The 11,706-nt window shown below is 36.7% G+C and overlaps 1 protein-coding gene across 1 annotated transcript; it reads right to left on the bottom strand.

The window, feature by feature from the left end:
* Positions 1 to 1,072: 1,072 nt before the first annotated feature.
* LOC149256127 (nuclear transport factor 2-like) lies at positions 1,073 to 10,145 on the bottom strand. The gene is made up of 2 exons (XM_089455240.1): positions 8,799 to 10,145; positions 1,073 to 1,528 (listed from the first exon to the last, which is right to left on the bottom strand). Exons 1-2 carry the CDS (start codon positions 10,143 to 10,145, stop codon positions 1,073 to 1,075), a joined length of 1,803 nt encoding a protein of 600 aa, XP_089311366.1.
* Positions 10,146 to 11,706: the final 1,561 nt, after the last annotated feature.

Genomic DNA, 11,706 nt, shown 5'->3' with positions numbered 1-11,706 from the left:
ATGGTTGTCACTTGATTGGAAAAAAGGACAAGCATAACTACAATAAAGACTTGATCAAACAAGTAGAGTAAATGGTGACTAATTCAGAAATGGCATTCTAATGTTGTAAAGGTTGTGAATCAACAACAATGGATGTCAATAGTCTCTCACAAGGGGATTGGCTATGATTTCGATGCTCCCAAAAGTAATCATTACAAGCTTATAACCTAATCATCATACTCCCTGCCTACTTCTATTTAATTTTCTTCCTCACTAGACCAATCAATTAATCTACTACTTCATCAACACTGTCTAGAATAACCCATGCTCTTGTGGCTTTATTCCGAAGGGTTCACAACCAAGGATCGATTGAAACACTAACTATTAACTTAAGTGATTTTGATTACAAAACACAATTAATTTTATAGAAAATAATGGCAACAAAACCACTATAAAATCGTCATAGAATGAGGTGAAGAAACTGTTGTATGACCTACTTATTGCAATGAGAATATGAGAAGAAAATTGTGTAGCAGTAAAAAAATATTGAGATGAATTTTGGTGATGATGTGCTAACAAACTAGGGAATTTGTTCATAGGTTGAACATCAGTGTCACAATTATAGATTTCGAGTCTATTGTGCTAAATATATAGTAAATGAGAAGGTCAAATTGGTTTCAGTAATTCAAATTCAAACTAATGAATGTAGGATAATGGATGCTCAATCTCACATGAGTATGAATATCATGTATAATTAGGGGGTCACACATATGAGGTATGCTACATTGCATACTTAAGTTATTCAATTAGAGTCACAAATCTATAATGTATTACTACCATGTAAATTTTATTTATTTCAAATTCATCCATCGATTGGATTTAAAAATGATATCAAAATAATTTTAATACTTCATGTGTTCCACTTTAGAAATATATAAGATATTTGAAGTCAAACTTGAAATGATTGAAATGACATTTCTATCAAACTAGCAATTTTAAGGTGGTGAATTCTATAGAAACATTGCAAGAACACTTCAGATACAGGTTGAAGTCATCATCAAGAGTTTGGGGATGGACACTGTTCGGTAACCTATCAAATTCTGGGATTGCTCACATTGTTGTCCATGGTAGAACCTCGCTGACTGCCTCTTCCACCATTTCTGATTTGAATTTTATCTCTTTGGTATCTATCTTGGTTTGCATGAGAAAAGAAACCATTACCACGTCCAGGAAAGGAACCTCCCCCGGCTCTGTTGTTTACTAAATTATTTCGTCCATTTCCTTGAACGTCATAGGAATAGCCACCACGTCCTCTTTCTCCATCATTTGTTAAACCCTCCGGAGGAGGGTGTTTCTCCCTCATAAAGACTTGATGGCCACCAATTAGAATAGGGGATGCATCAATTTCACGTTGGACTGAAGCTATGTCTTCAAAATCAACAAAACCAAAACAGTATCGAATCCCTTTGCTACTGTTAATGTTAATCCCAGAAGGTTTAATTGCCCCAAACTTCTTTAACTCCTCCCCAAGTTGGGATGTTGGGAATTTCTGATAATTCCAGAACAAAAATAACTGAACAGAGAATAATGCTCTGTTTCTTAACACAGGAAAAAAAAAGAAATGTTTCGAGAGGACAGAGTTTCATCAACACACATAAAAAGAAACTTTTTTTCATTAATAAGATAGCTATTACAAAATTCTTCCTCTGAGAGAGGGATTTCACCAAGAACTCTTCAGATGCAGTCCCAAAAAAAACTTCAGTGTCTCTCATGCAAATTTAACACACCCTATCTTTGCACTGCTGCGCAAAAAAAAAGCTCTGTCTTTGCTGGAAAATACACTGTCTTTGCTTGAAAATTTCTTTTACACTACTGTGTGTAAAAAAAAATTCCTTACTTTCGCATTGCTGTGTGTAAAAAATTCTTACTTCTTTTCATATGCGCGTTGCTGCTGCGTATTGCCCTCTTTTCATATTCAACAACAAAAAAAAACATGACATAAATTTTTTGTTCGACTTGTGCCGTGTAAAAAAATAATTACACCCGTGAATTAAAAAAAATGCTACACCTCCTATTTACCAACCACAATACATTTATATTAATTACATTTAACATGGCGATTTTTTTTGTTTTAACCGTAGATTACGGTTCTATGCAATATCGCACGGAAGATCTAGGGACAAGAAGCAATGAAGTACCCTCATGCTCATGAGCTATCATAATGTTGATCTTGCCCTCAATAATCGGATGGCTAACGGTCAATCTCGCACAACCCTTTCTTCTGAAATTTACGTGTCGGGGAAGGTAGTTTTGGCAAAAACTGCTCAGACACGTGTCCAGCATTGAATATGCTCGCTACCGTGTCCAGCATTGAAATGACATTTCTATCAAACTAGCAATTTTAAGGTGGTGAATTCTATAGAAACATTGCAAGAACACTTCAGATACAGGTTGAAGTCATCATCAAGAGTTTGGGGATGGACACTGTTCGGTAACCTATCAAATTCTGGGATTGCTGACATTGTTGTCCATGGTAGAACCTCGCTGACTGCCTCTTCCACCATTTCTGATTTGAATTTTATCTCTTTGGTATCCATCTTGGTTTGCACCAGAAAAGAAACCATTACCACGTCCAGGAAAGGAACCTCCCCCGGCTCTGTTGTTTACTAAATTATTTCATCCATTTCCTTGAATGTCATAGGAATAGCCACCATGTCCTCTTTCTCCATCATTTGTTAAACCCTCCCGAGGAGGGTGTTTCTCCCTCATAAAGACTTGATGGCCACCATTAGAATAGGGGATGCATCAATTGCACGTTGGACTGAAGCTATGTCTTCAAAATCAACAAAACCAAAACAGTATTGAATCCCTTTGCTACTCTTAACGTTAATCCGAGAAGGTTTAATTGCCCCAAACTTCTTTAACTCCTCCCCAAGTTGGGATGTTGGGAATTTCTGATAATTCGAGAACAAAAATAACTGAACAGAGAATAATTCTCTGTTTCTTAACACGGGAAAACAAAATAAATGTTTCGAGAGGACAGATTTTCATCAACACACAGAAAAAGAAACTTGTTTTCATTAATAAGATAGCTATTACAAAATTCTTCCTCTCAGAGAGGGATTTCACCAAGAACTCTTCAGATGCAGTCCCAAAAAAAAACTTCACTATCTCTCATGCAAATTTAACACACCCTATCTTTGCACTGCTGTGCAAAAAAAAAGCTCTGTCTTTGCTGGAAAATACACTGTCTTTGCTTGAAAACTTCTTTTACACTACTGTGTGTAAAAAAAAATTCCTTACATTCGCATTGTTGTGTGTAAAAATTTCTTACTTCTTTTCATATGCGCGTTGCTGCTGCGTATTGCCCTCTTTTCATATTCAACAACAAAAAAAAACATGACATAAATTTTTTGTTTGACTTGTGCCGTGTAAAAAAATAATTACACCCGTGAATTAAAAAAAATGCTACACCTCCTATTTACCAACCACAATACATTTATATTAATTACATTTAACATGGCGATTTTTTTTGTTTTAACCGTAGATTACGGTTCTCTGCAATATCGCACGGAAGATCTAGGGACAAGAAGCAGTGAAGTACCCTCATGCTCATGAGCTATCATAATGTTGATCTTGCCCTCAATAATCGGATGGCTAACGGTCAATCTCGCACAACCCTTTCTTCTGAACTTTACGCGTCGGGGAAGGTAGTTTTGGTAAAAACTGCTCAGACAGGTGTCCAACATTGAATATGCTCGCTACCGTGAGAGGAAAGCCATCAATCGGTGAAAAGTGGTGCGGGGAAGGAACTGGCAATTTTCCAAAAGTAAACACTGCAGTTGAAATTAGTATTTCAACACTCCCCTTCAATTTCAACTACTGGGTTATGAGTCATACCCAGAAATTTACTCAAAAACTCAAAACTTTTCTACCCCAATGGTTTGGTCAGAATATCAACAACCTGCTCCTGAGTCTTGCAGTGTTCTAAAGCAATTTCTTCATTGTTTACCAATTCCCTGATGTAATGAAACATTGTGTCAATGTGTTTTGTTCTCTTATGAAACACATTATTCTTGGATAATGCAATAGCTGAGCTATTGTCACAAAAAATCACAGTTCCTTTTGCTTGTTCTTGGCATAAGCTCCTTAACATCCTTCTCATCCAAATTGCTTGACACGTTGCTACTGTAGCTACCACATATTCTGCCTCTGCTGTAGACAATGCTACAATAGGCTGTTTTTTAGAAGCCCATGAAATGGCTCATGAACCCATGTGAAAAACATAACCGGATGTGCTTTTTCGATCATCTACACTTCGAGCCCAATCACTATGAGTGTATCGAGTTAAATCTAAACATTCTAAAATAGTATATAAAATGCCAAACCTTTTAGTACCTTTAACATACCTCAGAATCCTTTTTGCTGCGTGCCAATGTGCTTCTTTTGGCCTCTCCATGAATCTAGAAATTAAACTAACAGCATGCATTATATCTAGCCTAGTTGCAGTCAAATACATGAGGCTACTAACTATGCTCTTGTACAAACTAGGATCAAAATCCTTGTTGTTGTCCTCTTTGCTGAGTTTTAATCCCATCACTGTGGGAGTGATTGTTGCTTTGCTCTCGTGCGTATTAAATCTTTCCAACACTTCATTAACATATTTTTCTTGTGAGATAAAAATATCGTTTTCATTTTGTTCTACTTATATTCCTAAGAAGTATCTCAACAAACCCATGTCAATCATTTCAAATTCTTCTTTCGTGACTGTTTTGAAATTATCAATAAGGTAATCATCATTACTTGTGAAATAACATCATCAACATATAACACAACAATTAGTATTTTACCATCCTTTTCTTTGATGTACAGAGTGGGTTCTCCCTCACATTTTTCAAATCTATTTTCCAGTAGATAGGAATCTATCATAGTGTACCACACTCTTGGTGCTTGCTTCAACCCATAAAGAGCTTTATTCAATCTACACACTTTGTGCTCTTGGCCTTTCTTTTCATATCCTAGAGGTTGTTCAATGTAAACTCTTCCATTAACACTCCATTTAGGAATTCTCACTTCACGTCCATTTGGTTAACTTTCCACATGTTTTGTGCTGCTATGGAGAGCACTGCTCTCACGGTTTCCATTCTAGCAACTGGTGCAAAAGTTTCCTCATAGTCTCTTCCATACTACTGCTTATATCCTTTCACAACCAATCTTGCCTTGTGTCTTTCTATCTTTCCTTGTGTCTTTCTATTGTCATCGGGATCATATAGTATGATTTTGGATATGAACAGGTTCTATTTTCATGGGAGGAAAGTGGATTGTTACGACAAGTCCATTTTGTGTTTGGATGACAATGGAGAATAAATAATATTGCAGGGTAAGAAGATGGAAACATTAGTTAGAATGGTGAGAGTGATGTAAGTAAAGCGTAGTCGCAGAAAAGTGTGTGTGTTATTTGTAGTGCATATTTCTAGCGATAAAGGTAAGAATGTTGAGGAAGTAGAGGTATTGAATGCAAGTTAAGAGAATGTAGTTTCTTTCAAACAAACGTACATTACATCGAACATGTTGTTTCCAAGGGAGCCATAGGAGTGGATCCTTAGAAAATAAGAGCTATCATGGAGTGGGAAGATCCTAGAAATGTTTATGAGGTAAGGTCGTTCATGGGGTTAGCGGGTTATTATAGGAGGTTCATAAGGAACTTATATTGCATTGCATATCCTATTACGTCAATATAGAGGCAAGGTAAGAAATTTGAATGCACAGAGGAATGTGAAGACAATTTCAAATAGTGAAGAAGTTGTTGAGAAAGGCTCGAGTGTTAAGTATTGCAGATCAAGACAAAAATTTTCTGGTATCTACAAATTCTTACAAGAGAGGACATGGTGGAGCTCTTATTTAAAAAGGATAGGTAGTAGGATATGAGTCATGGAAACCTAATGAACATGAATAGAATTATTCTACACATGATCTTGAGTTAGCAGCAATCATCCATGCATTGGACATGTGGAGGCATTATCTTCTTCGCATGATGTTCATATTGATGAGCGATCACAATGGATTGAGGTATCTATTTGGCCAATCAAATCTAAATGCCAAATAAGCTAGATAGTTGGCCACGACTAGTGAGTTGAATAGGGTTGCACATGCTTAAGGAGGAGAGTAGAGGTGAATCACATAGTGACTATGAGCTCTTGTGCGATAGATCTACATGATTGGATCTTATAGGTAAGACAAGAGGATGATAGGTACATGGAGCTTACGCACAAGTTATATGAGGGTACAAGTGATCGAGATGAGGACTATTGTCTTACAACATATGGTTTGGTGAGATTTAGGGACAGGATCTATGTGTTGAATGGGAGTGAGATCCAGAAGACTATATTTTGAGATTTTCATGTGATGCCGTCTTTAGATAACCCAACGTACTATAAGACATTGACAGTAGTGAAGAAGTTTTATCATTTCTCGAATATGAAGAAGGAAGTGGTAGAGCTTGTGGCTAGATGCTTAGACTTTCAATAGGTCAAAGCATAATGCAAGCATATAGGTCAACTACTAAAACCAATTCTGATTCTAGAGTAGAAAAGGGAGGTCATTTTCGTGGATTTCATCATAGGTTTACTTAGGACATCTAGAAAACATGATTCCATCATGTATGTGGTGGATGGATTGACTAAGTTATAGCACTTCATTCTAGTTAAGTCTACTTATTGAGCTAGTGATTTTGGCATAGGTATTCATCAAAGATGTAGTGAGGTTGCATTCTTTTCCAAGGAAGATTGCGTTAGACATGGATTCTTAGTTCACTTCCATGTTTTGGAAGGAGTTTTTTGTTGGTTTGGTTATAGAGTTGGCCTTCAACATAGCCTATCATCTGCAAATAGATGGATAGAGAGAGAGGTTCAATATGATATTCGAGGACATAGAGAGAGAGGTTCAATATGATATTCGAGGACATGTTGAGGATGAATTTCATGTATTAGTAGAGGAGATAGGAGTAACTTCCACTGCTTGAGTTTATTTACAACAATGGGTATCAATAGTCACTCAAGATGAGTCTATTTGAGGCACTATATGGGAGGAGTTGTAACACTCCCATTAGTTGCAGTGATCCAATGAAAATGTTGTTGATAGGATGAGATATGTTGGCAGAGATAGAATAGGATATGCAGGTAATAAAAAAGAATCTAAAAAGAATCTAAAGGCAGCACAGGACAGACATAAATGCTATCCAGATTAGAACAAGTTGTTTAAGGATTTATAGGTTGGGGCACAAGTGTACTTACACATCACGACCAAGAATACATCCTTGAGGATTAGATCATGTGACAAGTTGGCACCTCAACTTTTTGGATGGGGAAGGAGGTAACCCCAACTCAAAATCTATTTCAACAAAGGACAAGTTGAAGAAGATAGGACATTGATACTATAGGGAACATAATTGTAATAAGGACTTGATCAGAGAAGAAATGTTGCCTAATTCAAGAAAGGCCATGCTTATGACAAAGGCATTTCCCTCCAAACCAAAAATCAATGAAGATAGTATATTGAAACCTTAGAGACCCCAAGGTACCAGATGTTATAGTGAAATAATAAGTGAAATTGCATCTGAGTGTTGGAAAGGTTGTCAATCAATTGAAATTAATGCAAATAGTCACATAAGGGGATTGACTATGATTTGGAAGCACCCAAAAGTAATAATTACAAACCTATTATCTACTCCTCATACTCTTGGCCTAGTTCTATTTAATTGGCATAGTTGAAATTTGATTTATAACAAATAATTATGGTTGTCACTTGATTGGAAAGAAGGACAAGCATAACTACAATAAGGACTTGATCAAATAAGTAGGAGAAATGGTGACTAATTAAGAAATGGCATCGTAATGTTGTAAAGGTTGACTCAACAACAATGGATGTCAATAGTCTCTCACAACTAGATTGGCTATGATTTGGATGCGCCCAAAAGTAATCATTACAAGCTTATAACCTAATCCTCATACTCCAGGCCTACTTCTATTTAATTTTCTTAGCTGAAATGAGATTTATAATGAATGCCTATTGTCCTCACTAAACCAATTAATTAATCTACTACTTCATCATCACTCTCCACAATAACCCATGTTCTTGTGGCTTTATTCCCAAGGGTTCACAACCAAGGATCTATTGAAACACTAACTATTAACTTAAGTGATTTTGATTACAAAATTCCACTCTATTGTGCTAAATATATAGTAAATGCTAAGGTCAAATTGGTTTCAGTAATTCAAACTAACTAGATGAATTTTGGCGATGATGTGCTAACAAACAAGGGAATTAGTTCATAGGTTGAATATCATTGTCTGGATTATAGATTTCAAGTCTATTGTGCTAAATCTATAGTAAATGCAAGGTCAAATTGGTTTTAGTAATTCAAATTCAAGCTAATGACAGGATAACCTATGCTGAGTGTCACATGAGCATGAATATCATGTATAATTGGGATCACACACATATAAGGTATGCTACATCCAGTTATTAAATTAGAGTCACAAATCTATAATGTATTACTACCATGTATACTTTATTTATTTCAAATTGATCCATCGATTGGAATTAAAAATGATATCAAAATAATTTTAATACTTCATGTGTTCCACTTTAGAAATATATAAGATATTTGAAGAAACTTGAAATGATTGAAATGTCATTTCTATCAAACTAGCAATTTTAAGGTGGTGAATTCTATAGAAACATTGCAAGAACACTTCAAGTCATCATCAAGTGTTTGGGGGACACCCTACGGTAACCTATCAAATTCTAGGATTGCTGACGTTGTTGTTCATCGTAGAACCTCGCTGACTGCCTCTTCCACCATTTCTGATTTGAATGTTATCTCTTTGGTATCCATCTTGGTTTGCACCAGAAAAGCCACCATTACCACGTCCAGGAAAGGAACCTCGTCCAGCTCTGTTGTTTACGAAATAATTTGGTCCATTTCCTTGAACGCGATAGGAATAGCCACCACGTCCTCTTTCTCCATCATTTGTTAAACCCTCCCCAGGAGGGCGTTTCTCCCTGATAAAGACTTGACGGCCACCAATTAGAATAGGGGATGCATCAATTGCACGTTGGACTGAAGCTGTTTCTTCAAAATCAACAAAACCAAAACAGTATTGACTCCCTTTGCTACTCTTAACGCTAATCCCAGAAGGCTTAATTGCCCCAAACTTCTTAAACTCCTCCCCAAGTTGGGAAGCTGTAACATTCACAGGCAACTTGTTGATAAAAATAGAGAACCCACTTTCTTCTGCAGTGCTTTTAACAGTCCTAATGACATGATTGGAACTTGGTGCAGTGGAAATGGAAGTAGTTGCTGGACGTTGAGCTGAATTTCGTACATCCCTTCCCGTCACGAGAGACGATTTCTTAACTGCAACAACGGGTGGTGCTGCATTTTGTTTAAGAATTGAAGCATAGGTCTTTTGACTTGCTTGGACCTCTGCTGGAGTTTCTTGAGAAGGAGGCAGTTCTCCATTTTGAGCTTGTTCAATTTCTGATCCCTTTTGGCCACCTGAGTCTTCTGTGACTTCCTTCTGCTGCACGTCATTTTTATGTACCTCCTCAGCAACATTAGCAGGTTCCTCCAGCGCTGTTGTGGATGGCTCACTCACATCGCTTTGACCTACTTCTTCAGGTTTGACAACTGGGCCTGAGACATCATATGCTTTGGCAGCATCTTCCGAAACATTTTGCTCTTGTCGTTGTGGTGCTTCACCTAAATACCTTACAACGTCATTCAATACAAAGTACCCCCTTTCCTGAGGAGCGAGGGAAAAGGATTGAGTGAATGTTCGCGTTCCACTGTTTTTAAAGGTAATTGATCCAGTAACCAAAACATGTAATCCTTTGTTATAAGACAACTGTGAATCGGTTGTCTTGATCTCGACCTCTAACGCACTGTAGTCTGGGGAGGTTACCAGCTGATTGATACCCCCCACAGTAGTCACCGATATCATTTGTCCACTGGGGTCCGGGCGACCAACTATGCTGCAATTCTGATAAAATTTGTACAGCGATTCAGGTGACCGAACAAGAACATTGTAATAGTGGTTCACAAAGGCAGTCCCAATCTGCTGTACATCAGGAACCTTAGGTATGGCAGCTTGTTGGATGGCCATTTCCCTGACAAGAAACTGTTTGGAGTTCACCGAAGAAGATTGAATTCGCTCCGAGTTCGCTTCGAGTAACAGAAACTGTGGCCAATCAAACCCACCTCTTTGTCAAAGCTTCCTTGCGCTAATTTGTCTTTGCTACTTCTTGCCATCAACGTCAGGTTGGTGTTGATATATATTAATATTTGAAATAGGTATGGCCGACAAAAAATTTCAAACTCGTTAATCGTCACGTTCGACATCAATTGGATTTGGAGGGTTTCATAATAAATGTTCTTTAAAGAATATTTATGTTTTAAATAAAGTACAAAAATATGTATACGTGTAAGAGTTTTGTAGCTAAAAAATTTACGTGCAAGAGTGTTGGTTGTAAAAAGTTTTTAAAAGGTTTACCATGATGATGATAGTGGTGTAAAAAGTTTTTAAAAGGTTTACCATGATGATGATAGTGGTTAACTTCCACTTAGACTAAACTCTTGTATTGTTTCTTAGTTTTTAATTGATGGGTAATTTTTTTCAGCATTAGACAATACCTCTCTTTCATATTGTGCACATTTAGAACCTTTGAATGGAGTAGTCATTGCCTCAATCATAGTTTGAAAATGTTATGCCACTTGAAAGTTGACCTTAGTGTTTTCACCACCATAATTCGAGAGGATGCCACATCATTCTAAATTATTCATGGAAAAGGGGTTACCCACATGATCATCACAACAAGGGCTCCAGAATATTGTGTATTTTAACCTCAGTTGAAGAGTTGAGGTAGTCTCACCTAACCACTGGTAAATTATCATGTTGTGTTGTAACTTGCCACTAGGAGGAAAAGGTGTTCCATTTTTTTTATGCATTTTGTTTCACAAACAAACTAAGGAGCTATGAGGGATACAAAGAGACACTGGCACATAGAGAGGATTTTTTCAATATAGCAGCCCATGAGACACATGTCTTACTTCATTATGCTTGCAAACATTCTTTATTCAAATAAAGAGAGGAGAGAAACCTCACCTTCTAGTTGGGTTTTCTCTCTAAAGGGTTACCAGGTTATATCTTTTCTCAAATAATGTACTCTGATTTCTTATTTAATTGTTGTCTATTTTCTACATAATTATAATGTGCATGCGTAGATAACTAAATAGTAATTTACAAATCCATAAATGGAAAGAGAAATAAACCTTCATAGTGTAGATTTGGGATTTTGGGATTTTAAGTATATCCAGGACAATTTATGGATAAGAAAAGAGAGAGGCCACTTAAAGAAGCTATTGTTGGGTGCATATTGGCAGAATCAAAATCTAGTGAAATGCAAGATTCAGAATATGAACTTCAATATAGCAAGATAGTAGAATACATTTAATATATGCAAGATCATGCTTTGATCTACAAGTTTATAGGGATGTGGATTTTTGGAAAAGAATTGATCTAGTGGATCCAAAATAAATGGAAGCCTAAAGGAAAAAGTAAACTTGGAGTTAGGAGACAAAGGCTTATGTACAAAAAAAATTGCTAGTATGGAGAGTAGAACATAAATTTTATAGCAAGATCCTTACTTCTTCAATAATGCGAGGAT

This window comes from Pinus tabuliformis, chromosome 7 (genome assembly GCF_031772625.1).
Source record: "Pinus tabuliformis cultivar Carrire ecotype Pingquan chromosome 7, CPIR1, whole genome shotgun sequence".
Lineage (NCBI taxonomy): Eukaryota > Viridiplantae > Streptophyta > Pinopsida > Pinales > Pinaceae > Pinus > Pinus tabuliformis.
Note: the sequence above shows the minus strand (reverse complement) of the source record. Positions and strands in the feature narration are given on the sequence as shown.

What these genes read in the sequence shown, in the direction of transcription:
- LOC149256127 (XM_089455240.1), bottom strand. Translation starts at nt 10,145, where the DNA reads ATGGCCATCCAACAAGCTGCCATACCTAAGGTTCCTGATGTACAGCAG. An exon ending in GTTCTACGATGAACAACAAC is followed by an intron (nt 1,529 to 8,798) that starts GTCAGCAATCCT and finishes TGGAATTATCAG; the next exon opens with AAATTCCCAACATCCCAACT.